At 33.5% G+C, this 21617-nt stretch overlaps 3 protein-coding genes across 9 annotated transcripts in view; all 3 read right to left on the bottom strand.

The window, feature by feature from the left end:
- Positions 1-12529, bottom strand: part of LOC138189115 (adhesion G protein-coupled receptor E3) — a 79018-nt gene extending 66489 nt beyond the window's left edge. The window contains exons 1-4 of one of the 5 annotated variants that reach the window (XM_069131271.1): positions 12483-12511; positions 12029-12120; positions 11527-11921; positions 7178-7375 (exon numbers count right to left, since the gene is read on the bottom strand). In XM_069131271.1, the coding sequence (XP_068987372.1) occupies positions 7178-7356 (179 nt within the window). In that variant the 5' untranslated portion in view covers positions 7357-7375; positions 11527-11921; positions 12029-12120; positions 12483-12511. The other 4 variants (XM_069131274.1, XM_069131272.1, XM_069131270.1 and 1 more) reach the window with 4 other exon arrangements.
- A 204-nt stretch (positions 12530-12733) lies between these two features.
- On the bottom strand, positions 12734-17171 carry dlt (codanin-1 like protein dlt). 3 transcript variants are annotated; one of them, XM_069131266.1, is made up of 10 exons: positions 16942-17168; positions 16115-16409; positions 15752-16028; positions 15506-15666; positions 14834-15430; positions 14547-14774; positions 14081-14443; positions 13836-14001; positions 13475-13743; positions 12734-13383 (listed from the first exon to the last, which is right to left on the bottom strand). In XM_069131266.1, the coding sequence occupies exons 2-10, from the start codon at positions 16394-16396 to the stop codon at positions 13228-13230; spliced, it is 2499 nt and encodes an 832-aa protein (XP_068987367.1). In that variant the 5' UTR covers positions 16397-16409; positions 16942-17168; the 3' UTR covers positions 12734-13227. The 3 variants fall into 3 exon arrangements, with proteins under 3 accessions (XP_068987367.1, XP_068987368.1, XP_068987370.1); XM_069131267.1 differs by having other exon boundaries at positions 16835-17168; XM_069131269.1 differs by having other exon boundaries at positions 13264-13404; positions 16942-17171.
- Positions 17172-17482: 311 nt separating this feature from the next.
- Positions 17483-20603, bottom strand: CtsL1 (cathepsin L). The gene is made up of 7 exons (XM_069131321.1): positions 20446-20603; positions 19367-19478; positions 18849-19001; positions 18572-18775; positions 18170-18375; positions 17956-18107; positions 17483-17863 (listed from the first exon to the last, which is right to left on the bottom strand). Exons 2-7 carry the CDS (start codon positions 19460-19462, stop codon positions 17643-17645), a joined length of 1032 nt encoding a protein of 343 aa, XP_068987422.1. The 5' UTR covers positions 19463-19478; positions 20446-20603; the 3' UTR covers positions 17483-17642.
- Positions 20604-21617: the final 1014 nt, after the last annotated feature.

Consider the following 21617-nt stretch of genomic DNA (forward strand, 5'->3'; position numbering starts at 1 on the left):
ACAGCTCATATGCATTGTGTTCACACTAATTGAAATGTAATGCAAAGATAATCCAAACTCGATCCACGTTTTTTATAAAAATCTAGTCGAACTCCTTTGCTGGTTCTCCCATTGTGCTACTATTCTACACATTTCCAAGATATCACGTGGCACTAATTATTAGGAAAATATTGGGTTGGCAACTAAGTGATCACGGATTTTGTCAATACCACCTATTGACAAAATCCGGCAACTAAGTGATTACGGATTTTGTCAATAGGTGGTATTAGGTGGTATAGGACAAAATCTGTAATCACTTAGTTGCCAAGACAATACGATCGTCACAAATGTAACATGGCTGACGAAGAACTCGGATAAGCAATTTGAACGAAAGTCTTGACTCGGTTCGACAAATAAATGGAGACGTAAACGAAAATGGACGTTCTTTCGCATTGAACGTGGCAACTAAACGAACAATCGAGGGGATTGGGGGTAGCTGCGCGGAACAATGTCCCAGTATGAATTATATGGTCGCTCGTTTGGAAATTTGCCGGATTATCAACATCGTCTGGCGTTCAATCGCGATTATACGGAAGGGGAAGCGTGAATAATAGGAATCGAATGGCATCGGCTGTGAATTAACGTCGCAATACGACAAAGCTAGAAGCCATCATCTATCATAAATTACACGCAACAAGACTTTCGACTAGATATTGCCAATCGTCTACTCGCCGAATTGACCAATTTAAATACACGTGTTTTAGACTACTGTTACACATACTCGTCTCTTACGAACGATTTTTATTTTTATTTTTATTTTTACATTTTTCATCCGTGCTCCTATTACTTACTTATTACGTTATTATATATATTATTTTTATTAAGTATTATACATATTATATGTATTATATATCACGTATTAAGAGACATCACGTACGTTAATTAACTGGAAAAATTTACAAGATATCGATTGGAAAAGCGATCGTTTCTAGTTTGCAAGTTACCTCGACACTTTCCCAACGATAAGAAGTTTCTCCGGCTACCCCAAATTTACGTAGCGCGCTTCATGGTGCCATTAGTCGATTATATTATTCATGATAGATTACCTTAGACACGAAGGGAGTACTGAGTACGTGTACTCATTACTCACGCTTGTCTGCATTTTCCTTACATTGAAGTCGGTAATACCATCTTGCAGTACATGATAGAGAAACTACAGCAGTCCTGTGCTTGCACTCCCTCAATTCAAATTTACATGTGCGATTTTTTTCCTACATTCGTGTTTGTAAATTTGAAAATTGTTATAAATGATCCTACTTAAAAAATTGCAGCAGACTTCTAATTAAAATTCTCGCACGAAAAACGCTACTCTTACAAAAGTATGTCATTTTCTCTTCGTAAAATCGTACCTATTGTAGTATCGTGGACAAATGGCCTAAGAAATATCGGGTGGAACATAAACAATATAGCGAGAAAGGGCCTGGGAGTTGTTACCGGGTGATCGTTATCTGGCAGTCGTTATCGGGAGAATCGAGTTGTAAGGAGTTAAGTCGCGAGTGGGGAGTCGAGTGGTGGGGAGTCGAGTTGTGCGAGTCGCGAATGGAGAGTCGAGTTGTGAGAAGTCAAGTTGTGAGTGGAGAGTCGAATGGAATAATCGTGAGTGGGGGGTCGAGTGGTGGAGAGTCGAGTTGTGCGAGTCGTGAATGGAGAGTCCAGTTGTGAGGAGTCAAGTTGTGAGTGGAGAGTCGAGTGGAATAGTCGTGAGTGGGGAGTAGAGTGGTGGGGAGTCGAGTTGTGAGAGTCGTGAGTGAAGAGCCGAGTTTTGAGGAGTCAAATCGTGAGTGGAGAGTCGAGTGGTGAGGAGTCGAGTGAAATAGTCGTGAGTGGGGAGTCGAGTGGTGGGGTGTCGAGTGGTGGGGAGTCGAGTGGTGAGGAGTCGAGTTGTGAGGACTCAAGTTGTGAGTGGAGAGTCGAGTGGAATAGTCATGAGTGGGGAGTCGAGTGGTGGAGAGTCGAGTGGTGGGGAATCGAGTGGTGGGGAGTCGAGTGGTGGGAAGTCGAGTGGTGGGGAGTCGAGTTGTGAGAGTGGTGAGTGGAGAGTCGAGTGGTGAGGAGGCGAGTTGCGAGATTGGAGTGGAACAGTCGTGAGTGGGGAGTCGAATGAGAGAAGTCGAGTTGAGTAATCATGAGTTGAGAGTCGAGTTGTGAGGAGTCGAGAGTTGAGTTGCCGAGTTATTACGAGTTGTAAACTATTAACTGTGAGTTGTGAATTGACTATTTAGTTGTTTTAGTTATAGCGCATTACTGTACTTAGTTCACGTTAAATAACCACCGTTTCCTGTTTAATCCATTGTAAATAGATCTATCGATCAATAAACTTATCACATAGGATAGAAATCATTGGAAACCCTAATTTTTAATATTTCTAAATAAATAAAAAATTCCTATGCTATCGACCTTTTTAATTGTTATAACCATTAACCCTTTGCCTTGATATACAATGTTTTTTTAAATTAATTTTTGTATAAAATCATTTTATATTACCCACAAAACGCTCGTCACATACGCGCAAAATCACCTCGAGTTGCTGCTACACGCAACCGAAAAGGCTGTCGAATGCAAACGGTTAATTCTTCCATGCAATTTACGATGAAATAAAAAATCAGGCGAAACAGTTATCGAATGTGTTGCGATTGTTCGAAAACAATCGAGCTGCTGCAGTTTGTTGCAGTTCTACACATATGTAATTCAATGACAGGCAACAACGTACCCAACGAAACTTATTGAATCGCAATTGCTTCGCCAGAATGCAGTGCCTCGTTTTCCACGTTTAACACATCAATGGGTTTGCTTTTGTTGATTCTTTTTTCTCGTTGTACGACCTTTGCATTGTATGCACGTTCTTGTTAAAGGTTACGCTCGAAACGCTTTGCTACTAATTGCGATTGATACTTCGGAGAAAATGTCTGAATCGATGCCGATACCGTCAGATGATTAAGCGTCGAAGTGACATTGCGGTTTGCCGCGAATTTCTCCGATATCTAACCAACTCTCGTTCCCTTGCGATTAATTACAAGTCAATTGCGTTATCATGCAATACTCAACGAAGATGAAATATTTCGCAACTTTCGTGAAAATCTATCGCCCTAGCTGTCAATTTGGTTAAAATTTCTTTCACTCTACTTTCTTCGCGAGTAAAAACTCAGTTATTTTCGCTTATAGTATTGATTTGTCAACTAAGTGATTTTATCACCTAATGACAAAATCCGTAATCACTTAGTTGACAAATTAGTATATTCTATGTAATTTACTCCAAGTTTCTAACGAAAATCTTAGGACAGTCTCTTAAATGCCTCTTAACACGAACAGCGAAAAAACCGCTACTCACAAGAACAAACTTCTGTATTCTTCCAGTTAATTTCCTTTCTTAACACATTGCGTACAGCGCTCTGCGCGCTCAACGCGCTCCCAGGGCCTGCACATTTTTGTACGCATGCGTGGCAAGCAATAGGATGCATATATGCACATTTTTAATTTGCATTTGGTATTATATTTTTTATTCAGTCTTCTTCTACCTCTAATCACATCAATTAATTCAAGAATATTGCTGCTATCAGTGAATTCATTTTCGTCGCAAGTATTGTTTACTGCATCAGATAAATCATCAAACAACAATTCACTTTGACTTCCATTTTCTTTACATCTATGTGTCATTTTGCTACTTTTATAGAATTACGGCCTATTTCATAAAATAATTTTTGTTATAAATTGTCAGTAACAGATTGAAAATGTAAATGATTTTTAAAAAGCTGTTTCCTTACAAATTAAAACACGAACTTTGAAATAACAAAATACACAACGATAAAACACATTATAAGGTACGGTAGATCGGCACAGATCTACCGATGCACTGGCTATACTGAGTCATTGTTTTTACATGCTTCGAATGTCAACATTCAGTTGTTTTGCTAATCATTTGTCAGAAGAATACGCAAGGCTTCATTACCCTGGTAACGGAACAAAAACATTTGTCTCCGGTTACCCAAGTCATCGATTCAGTCGAAAAAACACGAATACGAGATATTTCGTGACCCAGCCACAACACGTTCAGCTTGCTAAAAACGAGATATCTCGTGATCCAGCCGCAACGTTCGGCTTGCTAAAAATTAGATATTTTATGACCCATACGCAATGTAATATGCATAAGGACGGTTAAATTATCTAACCAGAATCGTGAATTTTGTTTCTTTGTTTTACAAACATACTTGTGATACTCTATACTAATAACAGATACTTCTATACAAATGGATGAAATCTTTCATATAACAAAGCAATTTTGTGAAAACAATTTTCAAAAGGGAAATACAAAAAGAAAAAGTACTTTCGATCAGGTTCATTATCGATCGCACATAGATTGTGTACTTCGTGTAACGTTTTCGTTAAACGTGCACTCGTCTTTAACTTAACCTATTGAATTGGCAACTAAGTGATTGCGGATTTTGTCATTACAACCTAATGACCAAATCCGCAATCACTTAGTTGCCAACCCAATATTTTCAATACATCGCAATGATCGTTTTATTTTAAACGCGCGATCAAAGTTGCGATCAAAAAATTTTTTTTTTTTTAATTTTTCCATCGAGACAACGATCTACAGTGAGATCCGTTATAACGTACCGCACGCGTACCGAACGAAAATTCAAAGTCGATTTTCTCGAAAACAAAGCCTCAAACGAAAAATTTTTATTCTATATTTTCGACTTCTTTTTTCGCGTAGAATCACCCCCTTTCCGCTTGTACCACCAGTTACCAACCACCATGTATATTTGAAATAGTTTTGAGCGAAATTCTTGGTTTTGAGCGTTGACAAAATTCTAATACAAACAATAACAGACAAGACAAAATTCAACGTACAATGATCCGAAAAATTTCGAAATACACAGCCTGAGGAATCGATGCCGATGGTTTCGACTGCTGTGAGATAAATTCGCTGGATCGAAGTAAATACGTGATATCGAGGGAGGGAAATATGGAAACTAACAAAGTTGAAACAAAACCGATGTTTTTGATACATTCGACAAGAGCGAACTATTTTTAGAAAGAAAGGCGATTGGTGTTATTTCTAAAGGGTTTTGAAATTTATCGGACTAGCGAAACACAATGGAAAGTAGATTGAAATAGGGAGTGAAATAGTACAAAGGCGGTTTTATATTACCGTAACTATCTGTAATTGAATTTCAAACCGACTGGACACGCTTTTTCTTCGTTTCACGATCACTAAATAACATTATCTGTTTCTTCGTTCGCTACTGTAAGATCTTATTATTATTTTATTTAAACATGGATTAAACAGGTGTTGGTAAAACAGGAAACGATGGTTATTTAACGTGAACTAAATACAATAACGTGCTATAACTAAGACAACTAAATAGTTAATTTACAACTCTCGTCACCACGGTTCCAACGCTCTCTCTCACGCAGACCGCACTCTCTCGACAACACTAGCAACACTCTCTTGACAACACTAGCAACACTCTCTCGATAACGCAATGCACACTCTCTGACTTCTCAACTCACACTGATTGTTAATTCGTCTTTCTCCCTTAGCATCTCTTCGTTTTTTCTCATAGCCCCACCACGCACGTGTTCCATAACCGTTCGTGGTTAGAGTCACGTAGGCCTTTTTTCATCGTAACTATTCGATTGAAGGACCAACGATACATAGATGGCACTTCGGCTTTCTCGTGACATTGTTTATGGTTCACGCGATATCTCTTAGGCTATTCGACTACGATACTAGACTACTTTATACGTAATGGCTAAACGAGTGATAAATTAGAGGGAATAAATAACGTGGAAAGATTTGCAAAAAGAACTTCGTTTGTTAAATTTTACCTCTCTGATAATGGAATTTCAGTGGCGCGGAAACAGCATTGCATTTAAATTGTTAAAGCATCCCGTGCAATTTAACAACACAGTACGATTCTTGAATAATAAGCATGTTCGCTTATAACAAAAAACTACTTTCTAATAAATAGTAATCTGGTTTTATTTTTTACGCGCTGTTATAGTGCAAACGTCGATTTATTAAAATCAAATCGATTACGATACTTCAACATGATCAACATTTTCTCAAGTTTTTATTTTATGTCATCGGGTTTCAGGATATCGATAACCAACATCGAAAAAGAAAGAAAGAAAGAAAGAAACCGCGCCTTTTCATTTCCATCCAATTTCCGATAGCGAATACCTGATTATAAAGTTTATATCAGCTTCCCTAATCTTATTGTTAACTGTTCACAAAGCCAAATACGCTTCAAGCATGTTAATCCGATTGGAAAATAATAATTTGGTATAACTTCTTGTATTATATATATTATATTCTCTTATATTATTTATATTATATTATAATATATCTTATATTATTAATTATCTTATATTATAGTGTAATTTCTTAGTATAAGAAAATAATAACTTGGACTTATCGAAATCTTCCTTTAACACTTAGCCAATCGCGCATTTTTCCAAGTATCGAGGACTAATATTCGCTACTTAAAAAATAAACAAGTGTAAAAATGATTTAAGTAGTTAATTATATTTGCGATAATAATTTTATTTAACGATTTCACATATTGTTTATACAAAACATCAAATTAAAAGCATATATTAAAAGTATACAAAAATATAGGCAAAATTGAAAACATTAAAAATGACCAAAGATAAATAACGCGATTTGAACGTGAAATTAAAAATTCATAATGTATTTTAATATTTTTTTACAGTGTGGTATTGTTCGATTATAACTTTATTTAGTCATAACTGATAGCGTAGCTTTTTAATTAATTTTAACACCACTAAGTTGCTGTATCTTATTATATACTGTGCTTTATAAAAGCAGAAAAAGTGGCGCAATTATTTGAGAACAATTCCAGGTAAACAATAACTAGTAACAACAACGAAAAGAAAAAAGAAACGCATTGCTAAAGTCAAAAAGGGAGATCTCCCAGTTCGGTCATGCAGCGATGTTCTTCACAGAGGGCAGATTTCGCTATTCGGTTGGCTAAGTGTTAAGATATGAACAATGTACAGTATCCATTGATACCAATCGACAACAATGACAATCAATTATTTGACTCTTTTTGAAAAATCTGTTATGTCGCTGACTATTTATTGGCAATAGCAATATCAATCGACTTACCTATAGGTAATGAAGGCAAAGACTAGAGCAACCAGAGACAAGCTTCCGCCTAGAACGACGATGAGACTCAACACGCCGTCTTGATCGAACGAGCTGGCAATTCCCGTAGATATTCCATTAGACAGTCCACCGTTCGATTGGGGAAACCCGTGGATTGCTCCCGTGTAAAGTGTCTCCATTTCTTCGTTACTCTCGCATCTATTCAAGAACACTATATATTTATTGATTCTATTTTTCACTTTCTTCAGAGTAACTTACGATATAAGTAACTAGTTATCCCAACTCTTTCTTAACACGTTGAGTGCCACGGTCACCGGTGGACGGCACTTAACTTAACTGTGGCGCCGTGGAGGTCACCGGTGACCGGCACTCAACTTAACTGTGGCGCCGTGGAGGTCACCGGTGACCGGCATTCAACTTGGTCGTGGCGTCGTGGAGGTCACCGGTGACCGGCACTCAATTTGGCCGTGACGCCGTGGAGGTCACCGGTGACCGGCACTCAACTTGGTCGTGGAAGTCGCCGGCGACCGGCACCCAACTTGGCCATGGCGCCGTGGAGGTCACCGGTGACCGGCACTCAATTTCGCCGTGGAAGTCGCCGGTGGCCGGCACCCAACGGTCGTGACGCCGTGGAGGTCACCGGTGACCGGCACTCAACTTGGCTGTGGCGTGGTGGTGACCGGCGCATCAAGATTAGTAGAAATACATAATTTGAACAAATATCAATAGTTATAAATTTGTTATTATTACCATTGTTACTACAATGGTGTGACGAAATTAATGCAGTATAAAACTTATAAAAATAGTTTTATTTATACATGAAATATACATCTATTATGTGCGTCCCCCACCAGTGGCTGTCGAACATGGGAAAAACACGCTTTTCCGTGTTTTACCTTAACGAACAATAACAGTAAGGAACGTTTCGACTTGAAAGATGTTTGATGGTAATTAAGGACCTTGACAGTAAAGTAAAAAATGCTAAATCTTGTGACGGTTCTTTAGGATTGTTGCGGGTCCGAATAGGTATGACCGAGGGATGAATTATGATTTGTGGTAGGCCCCGGGACGCAACAACATAGGACAATTATTTAGCAACGCGAAGAAACAATATGAGATATTTGATAATCGCAAAAAATAATTGAATCGAGCGAAATTGCACTACAGCGCCCTGGGGGTCGCCGGTGACCTCAGTGAGATGAATTCATTAATGATGATTATACTCCGTAACATATTTCTTGTGGGTAATATTTCAGCAATATATGTATCGCATAATAACGAAATTCATCGTGGCGCCACGTTCAAACCTTGTAAAATTGGTGTGGCATTCAACGTGTTAAAGATACAGTAGAATATATCTAGGTAGACAACCATGCATTAACATTTGGACACTTCCACGTTATTGCAGATGTATAAAATACGCCTTGGAGGAAGTTCTTTAATCTAATTTTCGCCTTTGATCTTATCTCGGACAACTATATACAGTTAGTGGATATCGATAAAACAATAGCTGATATTAATTAGTGATTTCAAGTGTATTTGTTCGATGTTAAGATTTTTAAATGGTTAGAATATCTACTAACAAACACATTCTAAAAATTTTAATACAATTCAGCCCATTTATTCCAAGAAGTAAATAATTAACAGCTAAGAAACATTCTTCTATCATAATGTTGGAAATACAGTGAAAATATCAATGTTTCGACTAGATTGCGTCAAATGTCCAAATACTTACGCACAGCATTATTGTACACATAAGTTTAAGAACACTGAAACGTTGCCATACTATACAAAGGGCAACGATATAATTTTTATTTTGAACATACTTAAATTCTGAATCTTTGAGGTAATCCACGTGTCATCTATTGGGTTGGCAACTAAGTTATTGCGGATTTTGTCAATAGGTGGCCTTAGCACATTCTTTTGTTTTGTCAACGTGTTCAAAGCACCTAACCTATATTATTTTCTCGTTGTTTGGACTTCCATCTTTAATTTAATAGAAAAATTGTATCGATTAGTCATTTAGTTTCGTTTTTATCCCAATTCAAAAATGGAAGAGTAAGACGCGGATTTCAGGCATATTTTATTGTATCATTTCCGAAAAGGCAAGAACGCATCCCAAGCACACAACAAGTTATGTGCCGTATATGGGAATGAAGCCTTGAAAGAAAGGTAGTGTCAAAATTGGTTTGCCAAATTTCGTCCTGGTGATGTTTCACTGAAAAATGTTCAACGATCTGCTCGTCCAGTTGAAGTTGACGAGACCCATATCAAGGTCATTATCGATTCAGATCGTCATAGCACAACGCGTGAGATTGCAGTGAAGCTGAATGTATAGCATGCATGCATTAAAAAAAAATTAAAACAGCTCGGCCATGTCAAGAAACTCGATTTATGGCTCCCTCATCAGCTTAAGGAATTTCATTTGACGCAACGCATTAGCATCTGCGGTTCGCTTCTGAAACGCAACGAAATTGATCCATTTCTGAAACGACTGATTACTGGCGACCAAAAGTGGATAGTTTATAACGACGTTAATCGGAAAAGATCGTGGGTGATGCAAGATGAACCAGCCCAGACGACACCAAAAGCGGAGGTTCACCAAAAAAAGATTATGCTGTCAGTTTGATGGGATTATGAAGGAATTCTGTACTTTGAAATTTTACCAAGAAACCAAACGATTAATTCAAACGCGTACGTTCAACGACTTGCCAAACTGAGCGATGCAGTTCAAGAAGAGCGGCCAGAATTGGCAAATCATAAGGGTGTTGTTTTCCATCATGATAATGCAACGCCTCACACATCTTTGGTCACTCACCAAAAATTATTGGAACTAGATTGGGATGTGTTGTCACAACCACCATATAGCCCTGACCTTGCGTCTTCAGATTACCATTTATTACGTTCCATGCAAAACTCCTTAAATGGTAAAATTTTTAATGACGCTGATGATGTGATATCACATTTAATTCAGTTTTTTGCTGGCAAAAATCAGAAGTTTTATGAACATGGAATTATGACACTGCCTGAAAGATGGCAAAAGCTCATCGACAAAAATGGACAATACCTAATTGAATAAGGTTATAATTTTAAGCAAAAATTTTGAATTTTCCTTCTTATTTAAAATACCTAATCACTTAGTTGCCAACCCAATACATAATAACAGCATAAGAAGCTTTGATTTATGATTTCTATAGGAAACGCGAGGGAACGCGGAACGCCGATTGAGATTTATGACCCTCGATATCCTGTACACGCGTAAATTAGATATTAATCATATAACGTTTTATACCACGGATCTAAGGAATTACCATGGCTTCGATTACAATAAGTTTTGTATATTTGCGTAAAAATAATGAAATAAAATGTTATACGAGTGGTTTTAGATCGAAGTAGAACCAGACTAATATTCTTTTCAACTGGTTCTGCTGAGGAAAATTGAATTTGTGATGGAGCCTCGCGTGTCGCGGGAGGGGTAAATTGAAACAGGCCTGGTAATTTCCTGTAAAGAGGTGAATCAAAATGGCGCTCGACACCACCAGCCACAAATTGCGGCCTTCCCTTACAAAAGTTGCCAGTAATGGCGAGCATTTATAACTACGCGTAACCGTTACTAATCAACCAAGCTAATCTATCAAGTATAACAGGCGAAAATCGATTTATCATTAAAATTGATTAAACATCGACGAAAACAATACAAATGCTCAATCTGTTTTTCTTTACGCGAATTCGTCATCGAAAAATCAAAAATGGGAGAAAAAATTTCTTTCGAATGGTGTGGAGCTCTTAAAAGAACGTAAACAGATTCCATTCTCTATTCCTTGGAGAAGCGTGCTGTTAAAGGCTCGCAGACAATGTCGTTTGATCTTTGAAAAAACTGCTCGTTAATAACCGCAACGATAGCAAAACTGTGTCTCACGTGTATTTTTCTATCCGGTTTCCGAGCGGACTCGATATTTAAATGTAGTGACCTTATCGTTTTGATTTCCAGTTCGATTCACAAGAACGCTTGTTACAGTTTACAAAGAAACCTGCAATATCACCAATGCACACTTTTTTCTGGTACTTAATGCTTTCGCAAAAATGTATCTTTATAATATTTACTCCTCGTTATTTCCGCTAATGTAATAATAAATAATATCGGATAATAAACTATTCGATTAGATAGTCGCTCTCGACGCTTGTGAGAAATTACTCCCGAAAGCAATTCACGGTAATGTTACACTCAAGTGAACGTGTTCCTTTAATTAGTATTATATAGAAAAGGCTAGATGTTACTTTCATTGATACGTATTAAGAATCACGTGATCAAAACAATTGAAGAACAAACACTCGGAGAGGAAACTTACCTTACGAGATGGAGAAATAGTTGGTTCGATGAAAAAGTATGGGCAAACGTTGCGCGATTCCATAGATCGTTTGACAGCCTCTCGCGCGAGCCACGTGTCAGTAAACACGTGCTACAAGAATGTAGATCGCGTGTTCCTTCGAATTAACGGGTGCTCTTGGAGGAAAGAAAGTTACTGGAGTAGGCCGCATTGTTCGACACTCGTCCGTTGCGCCGCGTGTGCAGCAGCATCCTCGAGAACGTGTTCGCGCTCAGACACCGGTCGATCAATCTCTTTTCGCTTGCGAGAGCTGGATGCACAGGATCGCCTTTCTTTACCCACCGAGCGACCCACCGAATGAGTAAATACACGCGATCGAAATATACACGCGAACGCAGCTACTCCGATGCTACCACCTGTCAACATCACCGTTTTATCGTCTTCCCTTTCTCTCTCTTTTCTTATCGACATCTTAGATTCTTAGTACAACGAAGAAAAATTCCGCGAAACACTAGATATTTACCTGTTATTAAAAAAGGTGCGACTTCTGTTGCAAAATATCGCGTTCGTTTTGTTTAGCTACCGACCGACATTCATGTGTCAAAGTGGTCTTATCTATCATAGAGAGATATTAACAAATATAAGATTTCGTTTCTCAGTGACATCGATTACTCTTCTTAATTATTTGCACATTAACGCGTCTAAAATAATACAACGTAAGTCGACAAATGATAATGCATTACTAAATCATTGCAATATATCACCTGTTATTTGAAGCGAATGAAGATAAATAGTTATGTTCGTTTGAAGTATGACCGAATTTGTATAAAGAAAACACATCTTTTTTTGTTCTACAGAATAATTAACAAACGTATAAAAAATGACAGGCTCACTCGAAAAAACACGTTGCTGATTGACGCAACGTGATCATCGATACTAGTATTTAGTGAAAAATTACGAAGCAACAAGATACGTACAAACTCCTCGAGCAACGGCGGCGAACTGCAACGAAATTTGTTCGCGCTCAACTCGTTCGCGCATCCTACGTTGCGCATATACTCGAAGAAATAGTGGGGAATAAAAGTATTTGGAAAAAAAGGGACTCATAGCTCGATACGCGATTAATCGTAACTAAGATCAATTATCAAAAGTATGGAGAATGGAAGGTGGCAATGCAAGGATTATAATCAAAAAATAAAAATATAAAAAACAATTTTTTCTTTATTTTACGTTTCGTACATACGAAAAGTTAATATTTCGTCGTTAACTACAAAATACGCATTTATCCATTAAAATGCAACAGTTGATGTCAAACATAGAAACGAGTATATAACGTTACATTTAAAAGTAAAAATTGAAATCCGTGCATATGTACATGTACAATGCATATGTACAATCAACGATCAACGAATGTACGATCAACAATAAGTAATGCTGCTAAATAAAAAACCAATCAAATCCCAGATTTCAAATTTATGATATTGTTTTGCAAGTTCAGCAATTTATGTACTTTAAAATAAACTGAAATTCGTTATATCGATTAACAACCATATTGTAACAACAATTTCCGAAATTACTGTATTGTAAATATACATTTCTTTCACCTACTAAATTGATTAATTAATGTACAATAATTTACATTCATATATGCACAAGAATTGTAGAATTTATACAGTATATCAGCCCACGAAGGAGCTATAAGTATAAAGGATCAAAAGAACATCAGTCTATGGGATTGTAATCACTGCAAAACTCTATCTCGTTATAGGTTTCAGCTATCCAACCAAGTAGATATTTTACTTTCTCTGTTGTTTCATCTGATGCTTTGAAATCTGTTATAACTTCCATTAAACATTTTGATAGATGCTTCAATATAGGCTATAAATAAAAATACAGAAACTGATAGCTTGATATAAATGATAATTGTCACAATCTATTTTAATAAGTAATAGAAAAATAAAATATTTACCACAGGCCAGTTCTGCCTAAATAAAGCTACACATTGATCGCTAAAACTGTTAATATCTAAAACATTTTTTTCTATTAATTTATTAATAAATTTTCCAAATACTGTCCAAACTTCTTCTTTTTCTGGTTGAGCTAAGAGCATAACGTTTCTAGAACTAAGTATTCTATGTATAGGCGAATCTGATTCCAAAGTTTTACAACGATTCGTTGCCCATACTGTTATAAATTTTTCTTGAACTTTTGGAATAAACAGATCACTTCGATAAGCAACTGCAAATATAAAAATCCAGGATTTTTTTTCGTAGTATGACAATAATTAATAATGAATCATATATATTATTAATAACTTAATATTTACTTACCTAAAAATAACGCAAAATCTGTACTAAGAGAATATAAAACTTTCTCTGGCCCCACAACTAAATCAGCTCTTTCGTTTAAAGTCTGATATAAATTATCTAATATAGTCGAAACAATCATTGTTGTTAAAGAATCACCACCATTATCAAGTATAACCCATATAAGTTCCTATAAAAGTTATAATACAAAAACTAATAAGTTTCAATGTTACTCTGTTAAACGAAATATCAAGCATGTAAATAATTACTCTCAAGTTATCAGTGATAGTTGTTGGGCTCATAACATTTGGATTATGTTTCTTTTCTTCGATAGGATGAAGTGGTGCATTATTCCTTAAAAATCTATTTAATTCAACTTCCATATCTTTTATAAATAATGAGCCACCCACTATGTGAGATTGTATCCATTGATGTATACGTTCCATAGCTAATCTCGTAGCAATTTTAGCGCACATTTCTTTCACAGGTGTCAACGAATCTTCCGCTAAAAGAGATTCTATACATTTAGTTACCCGTAATTCACAAATTCCTGGTATAGATATTTCGCACTGCTCTTTCAGTTCTTTAGACATATTCATAGCCAATGTATTCATATCAGTTGTCACAATTGCCTAAATGGAATAATATATGAATTAGCTAGGTAATTTAAAAATATATTTAAACATCATAGTATTTCGTAGTATTACGATGAATATAAAAAATTCGAAAATCTACCTTAAAATCTGTAACGTTACGTTGTTCCCCGAATTTCTCAGGTTGTCTTTCGATTTGCTTTTTTTCCAGAATCTCCCTAAAAATATTCAGATTTGTTTCTCTAGAGGCCATTAACAAAGTATTACATATATGTTTCACACAAGTTGACGCAACTCGCTCTGATACAAAATCAACAGTTTTTCGAGTAGATGCTGGTTGTCCGCCAAAAAATGCCTCTTCCAATTGCAACTATTGAAATTTATATATTAAAATTTTTCTTATAAAACATGTCTAACTGATAAACTTACCTCTAAATGCTTTATATCTGCACTCTTAGCAGATTTGTGAAGTTGACTAGAAACTGGTGTAATGTGTTTATTTGAGTTATAATTATTTAGATTTGTATTAGAATTTGATACAGATACGTTTAATCCAACCAATGGACAACATATGCGCAACGTTCTTTCATTAATTATGTCCAATTTGTCTAAACTACATTTAGTTGATGTAACAGACACAGTCGGCTCTCCTAATAGCATATATTTTTGCTCGTGATATTTATCAGGTTGTTTCAAACTTCGCAATTCTCTAACTTTATATATCTTTTGCCACATAGAATACAAATCCTTTGGAACATTTGGTAATTCAAATAACCAATTTAAAGTAGATTTAAGAAGAACTGCTGTTTGTTGAGAAATAAAACTGTCAGATGTTGAAAAATCAAAATGATTTACAGCTTTATAAATATAATATAAAAGTTCCAAAATTTGCTTATAATATGGTAAACGAAGAGACACAGTATCCATCATAGCCAAGTATTTTGCAATCCAAGGTACAGTTAATGATAATTTTCCTAATGCTATTGCATTATGTAGACAAACATGTAAATTTATTGCTGGTACAACCTAAATAAAAATCTTAAGGTTAATTTCGTTTATTAATAATAAAAGAGTATATAAGGCAGGAAGTTTATTACTTACTTTGCTTCTAATTTCTACTTGAGTTGCTATCAACTCTTTAAAATTGTTTGATTCTGATCTATATGGTAATGATATAAGGAAACCTAAAACTTTTGCAAGGAGCCTTAAGCTGGATACACAAGTAATAAAATTTTGTTGTGTTTGCTCATCGACTATTGTTTCTGTTACAAAAGAAAATAATATAGTTATATCAATAATAAATGGAAATACATAACTTACATTAATGCTATATGTATATATTAATACCTGAATCTTCTATTTCACTATTGTTAAACTGAGTATCGTTCAATTCCATTATCTCGTGGATTAAACAATTTTCTAGATGAACATAAAAGATTGGATTAAAAGCAAATAATATAAAGTCTTTGAAAAATTCTTGTACTCCAGGGAAAGATGGTTCCGTAATTTGGTTTTTGGAAGGCTGTGGAGTTACTAATCTCTTTTGAAGCTGATCCAATTTTTTCGGATTTACATTTTTCAATGTCTTTAAAACACTTATACTTTCATCATCTTCTACCTCTGTCTGAAAATAATAAAGACAAACTAAAAAACTAGTATCTAAGCAAAATAAAGAATATTTAAACATATAATTTTATTAATCTAGCTTACCTGTTGCCTATTTTGTATACATGAAATCAAAAGTTGCGACTTAAATAATCTTGCAAAATGGTAATAATTTATAGCATCATTGTGTAATGTCAACATAGTTCTTATTTTACTTCCTAAAGCTATTTGAAATATCCATCCAGGCACCGAATGGTTTTTTTCCCATATCCTAAATATCTCATAAAAACTATCTCTTTGATTTTTAAATGTCTGAAAAGCAGCTGCAGATGGAAAATTTTCACGATTGTCTGTATCTATTTGAAAACATACATTTAATTCACCCATTATGTATAAGTAGCTGCAAAAAGAAAATAATGTATATATTTAAAAAATTGAACTTTTACTTGTAAGAAATGATAATTGTTTACATATATCGTTTCTTAATTTTTTTAATTATATTCAAGAATTTATATTAAAATAAAAATATTTGCCTCAACATTGATTGATACATTTTAGAAACATATAACAATTAGAATAAATAAATGTTATATAACAACTAATGAAAAACCTATTAGATAAAGTATTTTATATATAAACTTCATAAATAATATAAAATTGTTAACATATTTTATTTATACAAGTATAAAATAATTTTCAAAAACAGTTCTTTAAGTAAACATACAATCGCATGTACAATTATAAATATCGTGTGAACAGTTTAAGAGAAAATATATTTATATTGTATTTAAAATACATATTTCTATACAAATCTTTTAAACGTACTCATTTATTTAAATCACCGAATATGTACATGGAATAAACGTCGACCAATTTTGAAATCTAATAGGTTATGTTTAAACTGTAAATATGCTTCAATATAATATACTAACACAACTAAAACTCGCACAATATCGATTTATGCATTCATAATTCGTTAGTTGATAAAAATTTTACAATTTTTACATAAGGCTATATTTTACAACATGCATATATTAATGCCGTAGCACTCCACATTGTGACCGCTGATGGTAACAGCTTATGCATACGCCTTGACAGTCTCGGCACACACTAATTCAATGGCATCCATCTTGCGTTTAAAAATTCAACACATCAATTTAGTGTTCAAGACACTTCATAAATATACAGGGTGGTTGGTAACTGGTGGTACAAGCGGAAAGAGGGTGATTCTACGCGAAAAAAGAAGTTGAAAATATAGAATAAAAATTTTTTTTAATTTTTTTTTTATTTTTTTAAAAATCTACAGTGAGATCCGTTATAACGAGACGTGATAAAGTGCACGCATACCGAGCGAAAATTCAAAGTCGATTTTCTCGAAAACAAAGCCTCGAACGAAAACCACCAGTTACCAACCACCCCGTATATATATATGTATATATAAAAATTTTAAAAGGTAATATTAAAACAATGTAATATTAATAAACATTCCTTTTATTCAATTAATAAAAAAAATATATATGCTTTTTTGATGTACAAACAGAAACTTAGATATGTTCAAATACTTATCATTATTAATTTCCGTTTTTTCACTTTTTGTTTGCATCTTAGAATTATTCATAAAATCCTTAACAAACTATCCTTGAGATCCAACAAGAGGATAACTAGCAGTGGAAGCAATACCACAATGGTTCAATTTATTCCTAGCCATTTTAATATACCCATTATCACCCCATGTTTCACCCCAACTATTTTTTACTAGCCAGTAATCCTGACCATTTTCATCAGTTCCATATCCTACTGCTAATACTCCGTGATCCAAGTTTTCTGAAGAACATTCTGGTTCATAATAGACTCCTATAATTTAGACATAACATTTATTTTATTATAAACTAACAATTGGTTCAAATTCATAGTTCAGCATGAAATTATATAATGAACAAACAAACCTTCGGAATAAAATTGGAAAGATTGATGAGAAGCATCAATGGCAACAGAGACTGGGCCTATAGTAGCAACTGCTGCTTTAAGCTTTTTCTCATTACCTTGAGGAATGTCTACATAGCCAACATCACGGGCACCACTATTTGCTGCGTTATATCTACACATTATGAAATAATTAATCATAGTAACTAGGAAAAAATCTTTTCTTATAATATTTACCTGCATTTATCATTTTCAGCTTCATACGGATAAGTAACTTCTGTATCTAAACCTTTATTATCTTTAATATATTGAAAAGCTTGATCCATCAGTCCTCCATTGCACCCATTATTGCCATATTTTCCAGAGCAATCAATTAAATTTTGCTCACTTAAAGGAATTAAAATTCCTGTTCGTCGAAAATGTTGTCCTTCTAATGCGCCAGTCTATACAATGATTTTGATCGATTCATTTCATTAAAACTTGATTACAATATATTACAATCCTAATTCTAATTTTTTAATAAATAATTCACTAAGTAAATTTATCAAAAACATTAAGTATATATCTTATAATTTAATTTTTTTATTTGAATTATTATTGATATCTAAACTATTGTATACTGTTAGTCACAAAACTTACTGCAGAAAATGACCAGCATGACCCACAATGTCCCTGATCTTTGACAGGAGTTACAGCACCATGTTCTCTCCAATCTACTGTCTTTGGTAACACTACATTCGCTGGTTCAATAAATGAAGCTCCTATAGGTAATCTCTCAGATCTCAACTGAGTATTTATGGATTTATTAAAACCATTTAACGTATTCACAAACTCATGATGAAGCTAAAAATCAAATTATACAATTTTCAATATATATACGTAATATGAAGCTATTTAAATTTTGCAATTTATTTACCATGTCACCATATTTATTCATCTTTAATTTATATGAAACCTTTTTCATTTCGTAATTCCCATTATGTTTAGCTATTTTATGTTTATTGTCCATAAATATCTTCATCCTGAATCTTTCCTCTATATCATTTTTATATATCTTATTATGTTCCATCTAAAAATGAATAATACAAGGTATATTTCTTTATTTTATCGTAATTTATAATCATTTATGTTATTGTTATTATAAAGGTTGTTCTATACTCTAAAATATTTTAGAATATTATATAAATATTATGCTATAAAAATAAACAAATGATCATATTTATTTCTAGGAAAATACTTTATCTGCACATAAAGATATATATACTGATAAAGGTCAACTGCAGACCAGATACATTTCATATACAAGGGGACATTTCTTATTTAAACAATATAACTGATTCAATTTAAGACAAAATTTTTAATGTGTTACACAAGATATATCAAAATTATTACAGCATTATTAACCTTTTTCATAAAAGCAATATATTTAATTACCTTAAATGTTGTCCATTCTTGATTAACCAATTCAAAAAAAGAAATAGCTTGTGCCGTAGCAAGTACTGCTACAATTAGAAGCAGAAATAGCTTCATGATTTTGCAATTATATCTGAAAAAAATATATACAAATTAATTTTTTTATTAAAATATATTATCTTCTATACATTTTATTTCCTGATCGTTTCTAAATTTGTATCAAATGTTTTCTACCATTATATTGTTTATAAAAAGAAAGTCAAAATTTGAAAATCTAGATAGCGCCATATTTGTATCAATCATTAATTTCATTTTATAAAATGACGTCTTTGTACTGTCTGTTATCGAAAATATGTAAATATTAAAAGGAATATTTATACGGATAATAGTGCAAAGTGAAAATATAAATCAATTTTACGTAATGAAATTATTAATAGAAATTTAGATAATGACAATAAGAAAGGAAATTTTTAAATCATATAAAAACCCTACGCTTAAAATCCGTATTCTTTATAAAAAAATATGTAATTACATATTTTGTTGACCTATGTATTTCCGCGATATCTACCATTACTTGTATACAAAAATTTCTACTACGCATAAAATTGTACATTACATCTATCATTGTCATCATACGAACAAAGACATAATATGATAGTCATCAATTGGAATTCTGTGTAACAGGAGCATATATATCAAGTGTTTTATCGATACATTTATATCGATATCACAAGTAAATGAGTATTGATTAATCTTCTCAAATTAATTATATGACAAAGAACAAAAAGAAATAATTCTCTAACTCTTAATATATGCCGAACAAAGCACGATCTTTCTCCGACATATAAATGGATTTCCGCAATCAGTATAATTTTATAATAGTCGGATTAAAATGAAATATTTAATTGTCCAAAAAAGGATAAGGTTATATATTTAAAAAAAAAAAAAAACTATCAATGAAAGAAAAGTCAAATATTATCATAAAATATAATTCCTGAAAAGTATAACAATAATGTATAAGTTATATACATTTATATTTATGTCTAATTACGATTCAATATTAATGACATAAACGATGAAACAAGCTTTAAATGCCTTACCAAGAATAATTTAATTGCCGAGAGAATTTGACGCAAAACGATTGATACACACAACGTAGGTATGACCCGTTATTTCAGACTGCCCACTAACCAATAGTAACCACGACCTTTCAGACTTCAGATTTTTAGCTAGACTACTGTCAAAGTGTAAAGCGCTCTCTCTTCTCTATATTCTATAGCTTCCCCTTCTACTACGTGATTCATCATTGGTTCTGTTGTGCGATAGCGTCTCCCAACTTCTAACTTCCGCATCCATCACGATATTATATGACTCACTCAAGAAAAATAAGAACATTATTAAACTATATGATAAATATGAATATATTGGATTTAAAATTTTATACATATACAAAAATATTTTTAAAAACTGCGATAATAAAATATAATGGAAACATAAAATGGTTTAAGATATAGAAACTACTCTTAACACTTATAACTCTTGAATATGTTATACACAGAGCTAAGAATATGAATTTTATCGTATACATATATTACGCTTAGTTGAACTGTTTTCGAATTGTTTGAAAATATATTATCTTGTTAGAAATGTTTGAATCTCAATTAGCTATATGTACTGAGCAATTTTTCATAGAACTACAACTTTTTGTGTTTTAAACTAAAATCTTTTAACGTTTCAAATCTTTCGTCTTTTATTTATTGAGCTTTCCGAAATGCCAAATAATAATATTAACAAATATTTTTTATAATATTATACATATATTATGTAATAACTAAATTAATAACACAGTTTTAATAAAATTTCAATCCATTGGGAAATACTGGAATATAGAATATCGGATAATCTTTATCTATTCACATGCGTCCGGATATTTTACGTAAATCGATTTGAATATCATCCTGCACAATACATTCCAGTTGTCATTTGTCATGTGATTTTGATAAATGTTAGCAACCCACATTTCAAACATATGTGTCTATATGTGAGTAATGTATTTTATCGCAAACAATGTTTACGCATTCTTTTCATTCAATCTTTATAATCTGTCGACACTATTTAAGCTGTTTATTTAACTATTTAAACTATTCTAACAAACAATAGTAATGTAGATATAACTAGTAATTCTAAGTAAATAATATGTCAATAAGCGATAATGTAAAACAGACAAAGTATAATTATCGCTAAATGTATATTTAATTTTAAGATTATCATG

The sequence above is a fragment of the Bombus flavifrons genome, chromosome 18 (genome assembly GCF_040668555.2).
Source record: "Bombus flavifrons isolate JBK064 chromosome 18, iyBomFlav1_principal, whole genome shotgun sequence".
In the NCBI taxonomy this organism is placed as follows: domain Eukaryota; kingdom Metazoa; phylum Arthropoda; class Insecta; order Hymenoptera; family Apidae; genus Bombus; species Bombus flavifrons.